We start from the raw sequence: 18457 nt of genomic DNA on the forward strand, positions 1-18457 counted from the left end.
CACCATTCTTGAAAATGTATGTGCTGTAACTTTTTTCAACCTGAGAGGCCAGGTAATGAAATTGACCCTTAAATTAACAACTAACAAAAAGAAAGCACAAGAAAGAACAACAGACAACCACCGAAGTGACCGTTTGTTTCTCTCAATTTCAATCCTTTACTCTCTAGCCTGGCCACTCCATCCAATGGCACTGTCTTTTCTCAGCCCTATATCACTATACGCTTCCTATCTCCGTCTCTGCTTCACCTCCTCCGGCCTCTCCCGCCACGCCATCGACATTGACAATGACACCACCATCCATTTCTGGAGCCAAAATCCTGATAATCAAACCTCTACCCACAAACCATCTCTCGTCTTCATCCACGGCTTCGGTCCAGCCGCTCTCTGGCAATGGCGCCGGCAGGTTCCACACTCTCCCCTTTTCTTCCTCCTCCTCATTCTTCGTCTCTTTGATTAATTGAGTTTGACATGGAAATATCACAATCTTGATACTGATTTCAATACCACAGAGTTACTTCTTATCCTTTCTTTATTAATCGACAATAACACATCACGACAAATCCTTGCAGGTTCAGTTCTTTTCATCTCACTTCAACCTCTACGTCCCAGACTTAATATTCTTCGGAGAATCAACAACAAAGTCCTCTGCAAGATCAGAGATCTTCCAGGCAGATTCCGTTTCGAAGTTGCTACAAAAGTTGGGAGTGGAGAAATATTCTGTGGTGGGCACCAGCTATGGTGGGTTCGTAGCGTACCACGTGGCGAGGATGTGGCCAGAGAGGGTAGAGAAGGTGGTGATAGCGAGCTCTGGGGTTAACATGAGGAAAAGTGATAACGAAGAGTTGATAAGGAAGTCTAAGTTGGACAGTATTGGCGATCTTATGCTGCCAAAGGAGGCCTCACATTTGAGAGCTTTGATTGGCCTGGCCGTGTTCAGGCTCAGTCGTCTCCATATGATTCCAGACTTTTTCTTGAAAGACTTCATTTCCGTAAGCATTTAACTAACAATTTCTTATTCAGTGAACATACAGTCAGAGGCATACAAAATTATGCACCAAGCTGCTCTCTTTCTTTCTTGATTTTTGAAACCCAAAAATGGTAATTAATTAGAAGTTCACAATTAGTAGTAATTAAGTTAAGGAAAAGATATATTTCGTTTTCTTCTCTAACCTGATTTCTTTTTCAACGTTAAATTAAGAAAATCAACTTGGCAGATACAAATGTCAAGAAAATGCTTTAATTGAATATTACGCAGTTTCCCAGTTAGGTGTGGATGCTTACCTATGCAAGTCGGCAACGCCAGAAAGTCTTTTTGGTTGATAGCTCAATTAATGCTTTTTAATTACTGCAATGATTGACATTTTATAATTTCTTTTGAACATAGAAAAGCTGAACTAATTAAAATTAAAAATTGCTATGGAGCTGTGTCATTTACTTCTCTGTTGATTCACTGAGGGTATATTCTTGAACTAGCAGCCACAGTTGTGTCAATAATTGACAAGGATTTTTACCTGTAAAGGGTATCAACCTGTTTCAATACTGAGTTAAGAGCTAGTGTGCACTGAGAAAACCTTTCTACCTGAATTGCTGATCCGTATTTTCCAAGGGCAAATGGGCTTTTTTATTTTTTTTATGTGGATGCAGAAATTGTATGCCGAGAACAGGAGTGAAAAGTTGGAACTTCTCAAGGGGTTAACCCTTGGACGAGATGAAACAGTAAATATTTCTCCACTTCAACAGGTAACTCTCAAACCACAGTTAGAATTTTGATATGGAAGATACTTGGTTGCACTGGATGAATTATACAGTTATAGGAACTGTCGAATCCATTTTAAGGTTCATAGAATCAAGAATGAATGGTAGATTTATTTTTTAATTTTGATTTAATTTCAATTCCAATCTGAATTTGATTAAATTCAACTATTTTTCCTATTGGACATATACATTTTAGTTCATCTAACTTACTCTGGTTTGAATTGTCTTTTGGCATTTAGGATGTGTTGTTAGTCTGGGGAGAACACGACAGCATATTTCCTTTGGATATGGCAATTGAACTCAAGGGGTACGTACTTGCTGCACTTCATCAAAATGATTTCCTGATTTATTTGATGCTCAACAATTACCATTAATTGCAATTAAATGGGTGTTTGTACACATTAAGTAAGTGCTTTTATCAATTAAAAGTTGAAAAATGAAAAAGTTACAGAGTTGCATTGATTTTTCTCATTAACTTGACAGGTTGATTGGGAAGAATGTGAAGTTGGAATCAATAAAGGATGCATCTCATGTTCCACAAATTGAAAGACCAAACAAATTCAACTATATTCTCAACAGTTTCCTGTGTGGTTCTTCATGATTTTATTTATTGTCTTGCCTAGTAATGTAATCGACAATACCCGTAATGCGCTGAAGTTTATACAATAGTTTGTCTTACTGGCTTAGAGGTTGACCTGATGGATGGTTAATGAGCCCAGGATCATTAAAAATTAATTAAATATAATATATATTAATATAAATAAATAAAATTAATTAATTAAATTTTGATTATTTAAAATCAAACTTTAATATTTATTAAATTATATTTACATAAATTTTAATAATGTTTTTAAATTTTATATAAAAGTGTTGTGTACTGCAGGGAGCGTGTGAACTGATTAAATATAATATATATTAATATAAATAAATAAAATTAATTAATTAATTAAATTTTGATTATTTAAAATCAAACTTTAATATTTATTAAATTATATTTACATAAATTTTAATAATATTTTTAAATTTTATATAAAGTGTTGTATACTGCGGAAGCGTGTAAACTGCAAAGAAACAAAGTAAACACACAAAATATCAATATTTACGTTGTTCACCATCTCAATATATAGCTATATCCACAGGCATGCTATCTTTTACTATCAATAATAATAAATCATCATTACAAGTTTAAAATTATACTACCTATCAATCTAATTACACCAAAAAGAACTCATATAATATCAAACTGCTCATAGTAAATATATTAGTTAGTTCCTCTTAGTTTTCTCTAAACATAATTTAATATATTTACTATTACAACACTACACCACAAATGGTGCCTTTAATTATATGGATAAGAACCCTTTCACTAATGGATAAGAATTCTTTCCTCTTAAATTTTATGTCCTTACTCCACTTTAGGCCGAAACCTCTTTTCACTGCAATGGGCAAGTGCTCTTATCAATGGACAGAGCTAAATCCTCAACAATTGGCAAGACTACTCTTTACAATGGGCAACAACTTCACTTTATGAGCTGAAAACCAAATAATCCTTTCCATCATTTTCCTATTTATAATGTTAATTCCCTCAATTCTAATCTGATTATGAATCCCACTTAATTTAGAAATAACACTAAAATAAGAGTTTTACTCAATATAAGAAATATACCTCCATCTAATTGAGAACTATTTCTAACTCAAATTGAAAAAATGTCTCATCAAATCTCATTAGGATTTTAAGTTATAATTATAACAAAAAGCATTCAAGTAATATATATACATAATATATAAAAAATTTCTATAAATGTATAATTATCATTTCAATATTTATGAAATATTACGTATAAGTTAAAAAATAAATAAATAAATTACTTTGTAAAATTTATTATATTATCATAAATTCAAAACATAATATAAATAATAAAATTAATATATAAAATAGATGAGACAACATGTTTATATCTTCAATCGATTGCTATCTCTTGAAGGCCATAACGAGTAATAATATAATTCTTCCATGATCTCAAACAAACCACAGATGCTGTATCCATTGAAGATTGGATTTGTAGATTAGACTCATTTCCATTGGATTCAGAATTTTTTTTTTATTTCTTCTCCAATGTCATGATCCTGCCTACTGAAGTCAAGAAACAACAAATTTCTATTAAAGATTTAGGGTCTATTTGACATTGCTGTTGAGAAAATCACTTTTTTAAATATAATAGTTAGAGAGCATTAAAAAATAATTTAAAATTAAATTTGATACATTTTAGTTATAAGAATACTAAAATAACAAAATAGTTTTTTTCAATAGTATCTAAAATGGTATTTTTATTTAGAAAAATAGTTTGAACTATTTAAACTCATTACCAAACAGACACTTGTTGATCAACCAAAGCCTGCTGCTTCTCATCCTTGCAAATTAGAACCAATACTACAGAGAAGAAGTTCCTTCTTCCTGTCAATGTGAATATTTATGAAGAAGAAAAGCCTGAATTCAATTGAAATCTTTGTAGCAGTTGAAGAGAAGCAATACTCTGAATTGTAAAATCAGAGCCTTTTGCTAACCCTATTTAAAACTATATCATCTCTTGATCAAAAACTTTAGCCTTCACAATAATTAAAATTAAGAGATTTCAATCTTCAAACATTGGTTGAATTATTTTTTCTTATTTAATTTCTATATTTTATGTGTTTATTTTGAAAAAAAAAAATTCAATTGCATGAATTTAATTCCACAGATTTGTTAAAAATAAATTTTTTTTTTCAAATTTAATGAAATTTGAAATGAATTCCATAAAACTTATATAACAATATTTTTTGGACTAAAATATTTTTACAAAAAAAATTTCTCCCAATTAAATTTCATTCATTAGCTAAATAAGAAGATGATCGCCACAAACTAGTATTTTATATGTTTGTCCTAACTTTTTAATATTAAAGTTTATTATGCGCTTAGTAATGATACTATTTATATTGTTATATAAATCTCCCATATTATGAGATGTGTGAATTCATTTTATATTTATTATTAAATTGTTAATTGAGTTTATATGTTTGTTAATTATTATAAATTTATTAGGCATAATATTTTTTTTTTAAATTTTATAAAAAATTATAATTTTTAAATTGTATTTTTGAGAGTAGTTTAAGAAATGAGCACAAATGAATTTCAATGTGAAATTAAAGCAAATGTGAATTATCTAAAATTTAATTAAATTTTATATTTTAAGTTGTATCATATCAGATAATAAAATTTAAATAAATTTTAAAATTTATGGTAAAATTGAATCAAATACTATGTAAGAATTATTAACTATGAAATTTAAATATTAACACTTCTAAGTATGATTTCAATATTAGTTTAGCTGGGAGGATAATAATCCACATTTGGTGAAGATAGAGTGCATAACCTTTTAACTTCTAAAGCTCATCAGAGTAATAATTATATCCACAATGATTTTGCATAAGCTCACTTTCAACTTAGTGTCTGAATTAGTAATTTAATAATAAAATTTAACTTATTTAACTATAGTTATATTAATAAAAATGTAATTTTGGAATTTTTTTTATGATTAAAATAAAAGAAAGACGACATAGTCAGAGGCTACGCTTGTCGATTAGCAAAGAGTTGTCCTTTGGTCATAAGGAAAGGAAGACATTAGAGTACAGAGAGAGAGACAGAGAAAGGAAAGGAAAGAAATGAAAAAAAAAAAAGAAAGAGCAGGACAATCTAGTTGGTATATTAGTCACAGAGTGTGTTTGTATCTAAGTGTGTAATTTTCCCAAGAAAAGCCTTCCCCATGTACACACTCTAATCATATATAAATCAACCCTTGCACATTTCCATCAATAATGCTTACATTTCTTTCTTTTTTTTTTTTCCTCTGCTTTTGAAACTTTGACTGGAAGAAGAGAAGTACAAGCAACAGAGAGAAAGAGAGAGAAGGACGAAGGGGCTTTGCTTGCAGGCTTGCAGCTCTTGGCCCTCTTTCTTTCTTTCTTTCTCTTTCCCCCTTCTTTCAGATTTGGCCAGCTCTTGATTCCAACTTTTTTATTATTATAACATATAATTGTTTATTTATATACCATAATATAACGTATCAACTCTCGGAACAGCCACAAACAAAGACCAGTCAATTGCTCCCTTCTCCTTTCTCTAGGCTGCTAAGCTAATCACCCAAGTCACTGGCTTTCCTACCCCTATCACCAGGTAGCTTTCTTCAAGATCACTTTTTGCGCTTTGCATTTGCTAAATTTTCTCTTTCTAGATCTTCCCGTTTTCTGGGTTCCATTTTCTTGAGGGATCTTTTTACCGCTCTAACGGTAGCAGATCAACAGGTTTTTGCCTTTTTATAATTGATTCGCTTCTGGGTTTGATTTATAATTTTTTTTCGCTTGCCTCTCTTGATTTTAAATTTAATGGGAATTGGATTTTTAATCTGCCTTATTTTTTTTTAAAATATAAAATTCTTTTCTCAAACTTATTTGAATACAAAAATTTTCTCGTGGGGTGCCTTAAAATAAAGCAGTAATTAATTCTTTTTGGAAGTTGTTTTTATTCAAAGTTTGTAAGAATTTAGTTGAATAATCCAATACTGTGTTAACTGTTGCTATTTGAAGGGGAAAGGAAAAAAGGTGGCTCAGGCCAAAAACAGCATACACTTGCACAACACACACGGTATATTTATTGTTGGCATCAGTGGCAGACATATTTCTGGGCATTCATATATGTGTATTAATTATGTCAACAACACGTGTCTTGACTGATGGTTTAACTTGGATTCACGAGAAATAGCATGTAAATTTTGGGCACCTTCTTGTACTGTCTTAACTCGTGTGCATGAACTTCGATAAAATGAAGCTCAATTCACATACACATTTATATGAAATCATAATGCTTCATTCAATCTCTAGCCTTTTGACCAGAATCTTCCAGTCTGCATTGTTGGTTTCAGCATTTCAGTGGAACCTTACTCTTTTTCACCCACAAGCCACAAAAGTTCAAGAAGAAGGCTTAATGTTTGAGGGGGAGAAAAGGGTCTTTCTTGTGTTGGCCACAACTCATTAAACGTTAGTTTTGCAATTGGTATTGCCTAAATGGTTCTTCATTTTGCTATTTCTGAATTTGGAACAATCTCGCATTTAAAATATTATCAGATATTTCATCATTTTGGACTGGTGATTATGCTTTAAATTTTTTTTTGTCTGAGGAAGATGTATCTAATCTTTAATGTCTTCTACAGGTTTGTGGCTAGCGTTCAGGTTAAGTTGACCACATTATGGGTGATCTTTATATAAAAGAATCAAATAATATTGACACCTAGTCAAGCCTGATCATTGTCTTGTCATTGTAAATTTGTAATAAAAAATATGGGCTTACTCTGCAGTAAACAGCGTCGTTACAATGAAGCAGATGCTGAAGAGAATGCACAGGTGAATTATGTTTCCTGAAGCAACCTTGAATAATTTAATATGTAATGATAATAATTCTTATTTCTTTCTTCTCTCATAAGTTTTAGGCCTCAAATTGATGTTAATGTATGTAATTTCCAGGCTGCAGAAATTGAAAGACGAATTGAACAAGAAACAAAGGCTGAAAAGCATGTTCAGAAACTCCTACTGCTTGGTACTTACAATTCAAACTTCCTTCTGATTGCATTAAATATTTGGCAACTATGAAGCAGAAGTTTTCCAAGGTTGCAAACTTGAACTTAAATGGTTAAGAACAACATGGGCAAAGGGGGTCACCATGCATGATTTCCATGGAGAGGATCCATGTCATAAATAGAGAAACAATAACTATTAATTTAATCAGTTTTAAATGTTTTTTATTGGATAGAGTACAATGTTAACTGAGGACTTAAACATTAATTTCCTTGGTTGTGTTGGTGAAAACTATTTGTTCTTTGCATTTCCATATTGTAGGGTAATATAAGGTGAATTGGTTATCTTAATTTATTTACTGCTCTCCTTCAGTTATCTTCTTGTGTGCTTCATGCTTCCAGTGATAATAACTCTGTTTTAGCATCAATGTAATGACTTAGATATAGATAGTCTCCATTTTCTGATGCATGATGAAAACTTAAAGAGCTTGTGCTTGTGGATGTAAGCCTGCACTTTCAAATTTAGCATCTTTGGTCCTAGAACTCTGGTTCTCCCTATTTGAAATATAGCACTGTTGCTTATATATTGATTTCTTTTCTTTGTTTTGAGTGCTTTCAAATGCTTCAGTTCCTTTTCCATTTCCATTTTTTTAATCTTTTTTCCCCCTTTTTGGGTTGTTTTAAAATGCTGTGTTCAACCTTCCATGATCAAGGTGCTGGAGACTCTGGGAAGTCCACAATATTTAAGCAGGTAAGAAACAATCTTACTCATGTGTTGACAAAAAGCTCTTTTAAACCACCTGACAATCACTCTTGTAGTCAAATAAGTTCTTATCAATTTAGTTGATCCTTTTAGGCCCTCTGACAATTACTCTTGGAGTCAAATAAGCACTTGTCCAAATTACTTTATTCTTTTAAGCCTTTGATAATTACTCTTAGAGACAAATAAGATCTTGTCAATTTAATGGATCCATTTAAGCCCTATATATTTGATTGCCTTATATCTTTGATTGCTGACAATTTACTTATATGCATTTCTCATGCATGATTTATTTGCAGATAAAACTTTTGTTTCAAAGTGGTTTTGATGAGTCAGAACTGAAGAGCTATATATCAGTCATCCATGCCAATGTCTATCAGACAATAAAAGTATGCAATACTTGAAAGGGTGTGTCGGTTATTTCCCTTTTTGTATAATGTAAAGAATATGTAGAGTCACCCATGATGGCAAAAATTTTGAATCGCGGAAGTTGTGAATTTTATATTGAAACTGCAAGCAATGTGTTGGTACAGATATTGCACGATGGATCAAAGGAATTGGCTCAAAATGAAGCGGATTCCTCAAAGTATGTCATATGCAGTGAAAATAAGGTTTGAATTCATCATTTGAATGTCTTACAATGCTTCAAGTGAGATTATCTCTTTTGATCTGGTTAGCAATATTTTAATAGAAATGCTACGTGTCATATAACATGAATTGTTTATATAGAATATTGGCAAATTTGATGGTTTTTGTTGTTTTCTTGAGAAATCTTGTGGAGTCCTGTGTTCAAGAGGATTTACTGCTAAAACCAATCGATTTTAATTGTCCATTAGGACATTGGAGAGAAGTTGTCAGAAATTGGAGGCAGGTTGGATTATCCATTTCTCACCAATGAGCTTGCACAGGAGACTGAAACTTTATGGAAAGATACTGCGATTCAGGTAGCTGGTTTATCATGTAAAATACATATACGGTTACTTATTCTCTAGCTCATCTCTTATTGCTTTAGAATTTTAATTTTTATTTTCCTTATTCAGTAATGTAAATTAAGCTTTTCAGTTTTGGTTTCTAAATGAAGTATTTTTAGTATTAATGTACCCTATACTTCTAGGAAACATATACCCGGGGTAATGAGCTTCAAGTTCCAGACTGTGCCCATTATTTCATGGAAAACTTGCAAAGATTGTCTGACCCGAATTATATTCCAACTAAGGTATTTAGAATTTATATTAGTTTGCATATCTATTCCATGTTATGCCAATATTATCCATATTCAGGTTTGATTATCATTGGAAATTATTATCATTATGCAATGCAATGATCATGGGGAAACATTGTGCAAACAGCATCTTGATCACTATGGCATGATGTATGTGCTAATTAGGATGAGACTGTCTGCATGCAATGGTTAATATAAACTAATTTTTTTACCAACCTTTTTGTCTGAGAGTATTGGATTTGCTTGTGCATGGGAAAACCTAAAGTTTTTAGTTTGGGAAGGTGATAATCACCAACAAATTAACTAAACCATTCCAACCTTTATTATTTTAATATTTTTTTTTAAAAAAATTGCAATCCTAATTTAATAATTAACTTGTATTGTTATATTAGAAAAACTGTCAAGTAAAATTTAATGTCACTTTTATGATTGTACAAATTCACGTGTCATCAATGTGATTAAAATTTTGTAGAATGTGCGGTTGTAGAAAACAGGAAAAAAGAAAAAGAAGCATGATAGATGGAGTAATTGAAGAGAAAATTTTGATTTGAACTTAGGATCATAACAATACCTCACATTTGGAGAACCAATGTCCTCGTTGGTCATGGCCATGTTGGTTATGGCTAGCACGCTACACATTGAACCACCTGTCCTTACACAATGGGCCTAGGTTACTACTCCGTGAGCCACCACTACCTAGGCCATCACTCTGAGTGTTGGGTCTCGCAAGATGGGGCTAACACCATTGATACGAATTTAGGAGAATCACACTTCAAAAGCTAGCTATTGAGGTTGAAGAGTCCAAATCCACATACACCCCACATTGAAATTTTATGCTTTCGACGTGGGACACAAGTTTTTCTTGCAATAGATCATAACAAAATTGTCCATTTAGTGTTGTGTGCGTATTGCATTTGAGCATTTTGAAATAGGCCTAATGATAATAATAATAAAAAAAAAACCTTTTTCACAAAATTGCAATTTAACCCAATTATTTCAATTTTGGTGATTGAGGCCAATTTCAATATATTTGTTGCAATTTTATCAAAGTAACTAAAATTAGGGTTCCAATTTTGACAATTTCAGCTAATTTCAATATTTTTTGTCAACAAAAAGATAGTGAGGGGGAGAGTTTGATAATTGTAAGCCTAATTTTGGTCAACTAAATAAAATTGAAAGCACAATTTTGGTCAATTGGATAAAATTGTAACTGATTTGCTCAATTTGACTCAAATTGCCAAAATTGAAATGGTTGGATTAAATTGCACTTTCGTGCAAAATTTTTTGATTTTTTTGGTTAAGCCTTTGAAATACCTCAAACTCTGGATATTGAAAGCATAAATTTTATAGTGTAGAAAGAGATGATTCTCATTGATTTCAATTAATCTGTACATGGGTATTTATATACAATTGATTCCTATAATTGTGTTATACTAATTAGGAAGAAATCCTAAATAAGAAATCCTAAATAGGAATACAAAATACAGAATATACACAGAAATAATAAAATGATTGACTTTCCATAACAATAATGATTGACTTTCCATAACACTCCCCCTCAAGTTGGAGCATAGATGTTAATCATGCCCAACTTGTTACAAATGTAGTCAATCCTAGCTCCATTCAGAGCTTTTGTGAAAATATCTCCTAACTGCTCTCCAGTTTTGATATGTCCTGTTGAGATGATCTGTTGTTGAATCTTTTCACGAACAAAGTGACAATCAATCTCAATATGTTTGGTCCGCTCATGAAATACCGGATTAGAAGCAATATGGAGAGCAGCTTGATTATCACACCACAATTTCGCAGGCAGGGGGGTCTTAAAACCTGTCTCATCTAGTAATTGAAATATCCACATTACCTCACATACTGATTGTGCCATGGCTCTGTATTCGGATTCAGCATTAGATCGAGAAACTACACTCTGCTTCTTGCTTTTCCAAGACACCAAATTTCCTCCAACAAAAACGCAATATCCAGTAGTTGACCTCCTATCAACCTTAGATCCAAATCGGCATCGAAAAACAGTCAACATTCAAATGCCCATGATTACCATATAACAAACCTCTTCCTGGAGCTCCCTTTAGATAGCACAAGATTTGTCCCAAGGCTTCCCAATGAGCAACAGTTGGGGAAGACATAAACTGACTTACCACACTAACGGCATAAGCAATGTCAGGACGAGTGACAGTAAGGTAGTTCAATTTTCCTACCAATCTCCTGTATCTCTCTGGATCTTCAAACAACTCACTATCCCCTACTAACGGTTGTAAATTTGGAGTCATTGGTGCACTACAAGGCTTAACACCTAATTTTTCTGTCTCTGTCAATAGATCAATGACATATTTTCTTTGAGACAAGAAAATACCCTTCTTACTTCTCATAACTTCAATACCCAAAAAATACTTTAATAATCCCAAGTCTTTGGTCTGAAACTGGGTTTGGAGGAAGGTTTTAAGAGATGAAATACCTGCAGAGTCACTCCCAGTGATGATAATGTCATCCACATAGACTACCAGGAGAATTAGACCAGCCTCAGATTGCTTATAAAATATCTTTTGCATACTAAATTCCTGTACTGCTTCACTGAATCTCCCAAACCAGGCCCTAGGACTTTGTTTCAAGCCATAAAGAGACTTCCGAAGCCTACAAACTTTACCCAACTCCCCCTGAGCAACAAACCCAGGTGGTTGCTCCATATACACCTCCTCCTGAAGATCACCATGAAGGAAAGCATTCTTGATATCCAATTGGTGCAGGGGCCAATCATATGTAGCTGCTAAAGAGATAAACAATAGTAAGTTTAGCTACAGGAGAAAAAGTGTCAGAGTAATCAACCCCATATGTCTGAGCATATCCTTTTGCTACAAGGCGTGCTTTTAACCTAGCCACAGAACCATCAGGATTTACGTTTACTGTAAATACCCATTTGCAACCAATAGCTTTCTTACCAGTGGGCAAAGGCAATAGTTCCCATGTACCATTAGCATCTAAAGCCTCCATTTCCTCTTTCATAGCAAAGACACGATGAGACAGTGCCTCACCAATGATTAGGGATAGGAACAGAGTCTAAAGAAGTAACAAAACACCAAGAACAAGAAGACAATTGATTATAAGAAACAAAAGAAGAGATAGGGTAAGTACATGAACGTTTACCTTTACGAAGAGCAATGGGTAAGTCTAAATCAGAATCATGATCGTATGAGTGCAGGATCTCCCAGCGAAGTAGCTGGTGGAGGATCCAGTCAGAATCTCCAATCTCTGGAATAAACATAAACAACGGGAGGCCGAGTAGGTCTAGAGACAAGAAACAGTGTGAGAGAGGACTAGACATTGGTTGGACAGTATATATTAAGATATCATCCTCCTCCCCTGACTCTCATACACAGATGATTGAGAAAAAAATGGAGTGGACTCAAAAAAATGTAACATCTGCAGAAACAAGATAACGATTAAGAGTAGGAGAGAAAGCAGGTACCCTTTTTGGATCCGGAGTACCCAAGGAAGACACATTTGAGAGACTTTGTATCCAATTTAGTAACTCATGGACGAACATCACGTACAAAACAAGTACAACAAAAATACGGGGTTCAACAGAAACAAAGATTTTGTAGGGAACAAAGATAAGGAATATCCTTTAAGGATGTAAGACGGCATACGATTGATCAAAAAACATGCCGTGAAACGCATCCGCCCAAAAGTGTTTAGGAACTTTTATCCGAAAAGAAGAGCACGAGTTACCTCAAGAAGATGTCGATTTTTCTTTCGCCACGCCATTTTGGGATGGGGTATCCACACAGGAAGGCGATGAAGAATGCCATTTTGTGTCATATAAGACTGAAATTGTCTTTGAAAAGTATTCTTTAGCATTGTCACTTCTTAATATGCATGTAAATATTAAATTGAGTTTTAATTTCATTACAAAAGGCACAAAAGATAGAAAACAACTCAGAACGATTTTTCATTAAATATAACCAGGTAACACGAGAGTAATCATCAACAAAAGTAACAAAATAACGAAATCCAGTGTTAGAAGTAACAGAACAAGGACCCCAAACATCAGAATGAACTAACTCAAAAGGGGATGAAGCCCGTTTATTGACTCTAGACCCAGAAGGCAAACGATGATGTTTTGCAAACTGACACGACTCACATTCTAGTACTGATAAAGTCAAATCGAGGACACAACTTCTTCATGGTAGACAAAGAAGGATGACCCAATCTACAATGAGCTTCAAGAGGTGTTAAGGTACTGGAGCAAACAAGCGACCGCGGTACATGATTTTCCAGAATGTAGAGACCACTTGACTCACGTCCTCTACTAATAATCTGCTTCGTCGTAAGATCCTGAAACAAATACTAATCAGGAAAAAAGGAAATAGAACAATTTAAGGTACGAGTAAGTTTACTAACAGAAAGTAGATTAAAAGAGAAATTTGGTAGACACAAAACAGATGACAAAGAAATTGTGAAGTCGGATTCGCAGCTCTAACCCATGACACAAGAAGTAGAACCATCGGCTAAAGTAATGAGAGGAAGTGGGATTAGAGCGGATAGAAGGCTAGAATTACGTCATGTGATCTGTTGCACCGAATCAATAACCCATTTGGATGAGGAAGATACAAGGCATGTAGTGGATTTACTCGACTCGATCGCAGATGATAGGAGGCGATAGGCTTTAGAGATGCCTGATACTGGGAAAACTGTGCAAAATCCTCTGCAGATACCAAAACAGTTTTCTCAGAGGAAGATACTGTAGAATCCTCTGCTGCCATATTTGCCATCTGTGATCGCTGATTTTTCCTCTGAAGTTGTGGACAATTATATTTTGTATGGCCAGGCTCATGACAATAATAACAAATGACTCATCTTGAGTCCTGATTAGAACTAGCCTCTCCATTACGCTGATTACTTCTGTTGCCTGTAATTCCTCCTCTACTTCCTCTTCTATTACCCTGTTGTCCATTTGGATTACGGCTAATAAGAGCACTCTTGGCAGTTGTGAAGATTGGGTACTCTGCATGCGAATGACCCGTGTGAATGTTTCATGCAAGAGGAAATCTCGAATGGAAAGAATCGAGATTTAGCGATCTCATACTCAAGGAAGGCACAAGAAAACTCATATTGCTCCGTTGGGCTCTGAACTTTCACATCAGAACTAAAAGGCAACAATACATTAAGTTTCTCATATACCCGTTTAAAATCCATAAAATAAGCCGTGAGAGACTTATTCTCTTTTTCAGCACGGTAGAATGCCTTACAAACATCATAAATACGGGAGATATTCCCTTTACCAGAATACAGAAAATCTAAGTAATCCATCAATTCCTTAACAAATTCACAGTGATTAATTAAACTAATTACCTCACTGTGAATCGAGTTCCGAAGCTGCAAAAACAACCGAGCATCCTCCCTTAGCCAAGTTTGTTGTGTATCATCAGTAGGTGGATCTTTAGTAAGGTGATCATCCTTATCAATGCTACGCAAATAGACCCTAACAGTCTTACTCCACTCCAGGTAATTCGAACCATTAAGTTTGTGTTCCGTGATCTTAGTCATCATCGGAATCACATCAGAAATAACATTCTTATTGTCTGCCATTTGTTGAGACAAAGAAAACTAACCGAAACACTAATCCAAAGTGCTTACAGCAACAAAATAATCCAAAATCACAAATCAAGTAAATACCGAAATAGGATCTGAGAGCCAAACCTCAGAAGTCCTTTAATGGTGTACTGGATCAGGCAACAGCACACAGTGGTGGAATGAGGGGATTGAGGCGACGCTGGCGATGTTGATCGGAGTCGAAAAGGCCGGTCGGCGACCAAGGTCTCTCCTGAGCTGGGTGGTGAGAACAAATAGTCACCCTAGATAGATGACCTGCTCTGATACCATGTAGAAAGAGATGATTCTCATTGATTTCAATTAATCTGTACATGGGTATTTATATACAATTGATTCATATAATTGTGTTATACTAATTAGGAAGAAATCCTAAATAAGAAATCCTAAATAGGAATACAAAATACAGAATATACACAGAAATAATAAAATGATTGACTTTCCATAACAATAATGATTGACTTTCCATAACATATAGCATTTTAGCTTTCGTGGGCAACTCATTTTGAAAACTTTGCTTAGATATAGATCGTCACATTTATGGTTCTTTTCAACAGCTTGCAAGTGTATTTGATATTGCAGGAAGATGTTCTTTATGCAAGAGTTCGTACAACTGGTGTTGTAGAGATCCAGTTCAGGTGAATGAATTGTTTTTTAGACTGGACTTTCCTGTTTGCAATTTGATGATTTTTGAGTTCATGACTTGTACTGTTTTGAAACCAATACATTGTTCATCTGGTCTTCCCATTTATTTAAATACACAAGTTCCTTATGTGTGCATGATGATATTACATAGTTCAATTCAATCAACTCATGTTGGCTGTTACTTCAACAGCCCTGTTGGAGAGAACAAGAGAAGTGGTGAAGTTTATAGACTTTTTGATGTTGGTGGCCAGAGAAATGAGAGGCGGAAATGGATCCATCTATTTGAAGGAGTTACAGCTGTAATTTTTTGTGCTGCAATTAGCGAGTAAGATTGCCTATTTTCATCCGTGGGTTATTGGAACTTATTTTAAGTAATGATAAATTTCACTTTTGATGGGAAATGTTTGATCTCTGGTTATGGATGTTGTAGTATTTGCCCCTTGTTAGGTTTTATTCTTATGAGGAGAGTTTTCACTGTTCTTTTGCATGTCAAAGTTTTAAACTACACGGTTGAGGGCATCTGACTAGTATTTACTGTCGTTAATGACCAAGTGTTTTCAACTTTTGTTGGAATATGCTTCTGGGTGCCAACAATTAATATTACTAAAAGTAAAATTGTTAGTGCAATAATTGTCATATATATTTCAACATCAACAATAGCAGCTAAGCCTTATTCTTAAACTAGTTGGAGTCAATTATATGAATCTTTTTTTGCCATTCAATTCTATTGGACACCAAATCTGCACCACTACCCAAAGCTTGTAAATCGTTAGATATTACTTTCCTCCACGTTATTTTAAGTCTCTCCTTTCCCTACTAGCTTATCGCACTTCCATATTGGAGCATTGATTCTCTACATTGGACATGACCAAATCATATTAATTGATCATCTCTCATTTTATTTTCAATGTGTGCTATATGCATTGTCTGCCGAATGTAGTCATTTCTAATCTTATCCATTATTGTGTTACCGGACATTCATTTTTAACGTCCGCATTTCTGCCACACTTATCTTGTGGGTATGTTGTACCTTAGATGCCCAACATTAAAAGTTATTTCTTTAGTTGGGTGGCTACCATCACTGGCTCAAGGCAGCTGGCATTATTTAAGTTGGTCCATTTCACTGGAGTGGGCACAACTCAACTCATATGCAGTTATCTATTAACATCTGACTTTGACAATTATAACATTAGGGCACTTGTCAATTGGAAAAAAGCCTTGAATTGGTAGTCTGTTTTAGGTATGATCAGACACTCTTTGAGGATGAAAACAAGAATCGTATGATGGAGACAAAGGAGCTCTTTGAATGGGTCCTGAAGCAGCCATGTTTTGAGGTTATCTTTCATGCCATCTCTCTCTCTCTCTCTCTCTCTCTCTCTCTCTCTCAGTTTCTAGTTTAATTTTATATGACTTTTGCTATAATAAGCTTCTAAATTCAGATGGTTTCAATTCTTTACTTTGTAATTTTGGATTCTTGTGCGCAGAAAACATCCTTCATGCTTTTTCTCAACAAATTTGATCTATTTGAAAAGAAGGTTCTGAAAGTAAGAGCTAATAGGACAGTTCATTTTTATTCAGTAATTTACAAAATTAGCATTAGTTTGGATCATTGATATTCCACACTGTATAGGTGCCGCTGAATGTATGTGAGTGGTTCAAGGATTACCAGCCAGTTTCAACGGGCAAACAAGAGATCGAGCATGCATATGAGTAAGCATTTTGTACTTACACAAATATTCCTAGGATTTTGTACCTAACACAAATATTCCTGTCATTTGCTTCAAATGATAGATATGAACTCACTGAATACATAAGAAACACTCTTGCCAACTTCTGCTGACATGCTCTTTCCTCAGTCTCTAAATTAGTTAATTGGTCTGTAATTGTTTGAAAGCTTCAATTGTATTGTACTTTGCTAGAGTTGAGGATTATATTGTTAGGACTGTTTGTTGAGCTTGATGATGCAGGTGGTAGGGGAATCATGTCAAAGTATTTGGTGGTTGTTTAGTGGCTTGTTCTCAGTGGCCAGGACCAACCAAACCACCATTCACCCAGCCTCATCAATGCTTTTTGAAGCTTTACAAAATTATTCTGGGTTCCAGAAAACTCAAATGACCATTTCTATTGATCTTTTTCTTCAGATTTGTCAAGAAGAAATTTGAGGAGTTCTATTTTCAAAGCACAACCCCTGATCGCGTGGATCGTGTTTTTAAAATATATAGAACCACTGCCCTTGATCAGAAACTTGTGAAGAAAACTTTCAAGCTTGTAGATGAGACTTTAAGACGGAGAAATCTCTTCGAAGCTGGCTTATTGTGACCGAGAAGGATTAACTTGGAAAAGAATGTTCAGTGTGAAGAACTCAAATATTTTGAATTTTAAGAATTGGAAGAAACACCTCCATCAGATGCCTGCTGGCAATGGCAACATATTTTCGCAGGCTAAAAATTTTGAATGTTCATTTGGTTTTACAGACGTGGAAAGGAATGATTTTCTTTGACTGGTGATTTGTCTTGAGAGAAAGGTTCCCAGAAGGTCTGTTTTCTTGCCTGTTCTGTTTTCTTCCCAAGTGGGGATTGAATAGAACATATGGAAGTAACCTTGTATTCTTTTTATTTTTGCCCAGAACTCGACGTTTAAAGCTGAAGTGAAATTTCAGCTTCTGCTATCATAACAGGAAATATTCTTTCGCTTATTCTACCTTTGTTGCAGTAGTGCTGTATTAAATTAAACAAAAAAAAGGGAAAACACTATATTGGATTTAAAGAAACATATTATATAGAAATGAAGATGGATAGAACTGCATGTCCAAATACAAGTCCTCCTCTGCCACTTGTCCTCAGTGGAAAG

General features: G+C 34.2%; 2 protein-coding genes across 9 annotated transcripts; both read left to right on the forward strand.

Annotated features, from left to right (window-relative positions):
- LOC110662251 (uncharacterized) lies at nt 1-2441 on the forward strand. The gene is made up of 5 exons (XM_021821178.2): nt 1-403; nt 570-989; nt 1645-1740; nt 1995-2062; nt 2239-2441. Exons 1-5 carry the CDS (start codon nt 56-58, stop codon nt 2354-2356), a joined length of 1050 nt encoding a protein of 349 aa, XP_021676870.2. The 5' UTR covers nt 1-55; the 3' UTR covers nt 2357-2441.
- Nucleotides 2442-5446: 3005 nt separating this feature from the next.
- On the forward strand, nt 5447-18302 carry LOC110662249 (guanine nucleotide-binding protein alpha-1 subunit). 8 transcript variants are annotated; one of them, XM_021821169.2, is made up of 14 exons: nt 5447-6841; nt 6999-7188; nt 7309-7381; nt 8072-8109; nt 8418-8507; nt 8652-8729; nt 8955-9062; nt 9233-9334; nt 15545-15600; nt 15798-15932; nt 16848-16941; nt 17092-17151; nt 17238-17317; nt 17749-18302. In XM_021821169.2, exons 2-14 carry the CDS (start codon nt 7126-7128, stop codon nt 17924-17926), a joined length of 1155 nt encoding a protein of 384 aa, XP_021676861.2. In that variant the 5' UTR covers nt 5447-6841; nt 6999-7125; the 3' UTR covers nt 17927-18302. The 8 variants fall into 8 exon arrangements, with proteins under 8 accessions (XP_021676861.2, XP_021676860.2, XP_021676862.2 ...); XM_021821168.2 differs by having other exon boundaries at nt 5447-6825; XM_021821170.2 differs by having other exon boundaries at nt 5447-5965; nt 6670-7188.
- Nucleotides 18303-18457: the final 155 nt, after the last annotated feature.

The sequence above is a fragment of the Hevea brasiliensis genome, chromosome 11, assembly GCF_030052815.1.
Source record: "Hevea brasiliensis isolate MT/VB/25A 57/8 chromosome 11, ASM3005281v1, whole genome shotgun sequence".
Taxonomy (NCBI): domain Eukaryota; kingdom Viridiplantae; phylum Streptophyta; class Magnoliopsida; order Malpighiales; family Euphorbiaceae; genus Hevea; species Hevea brasiliensis.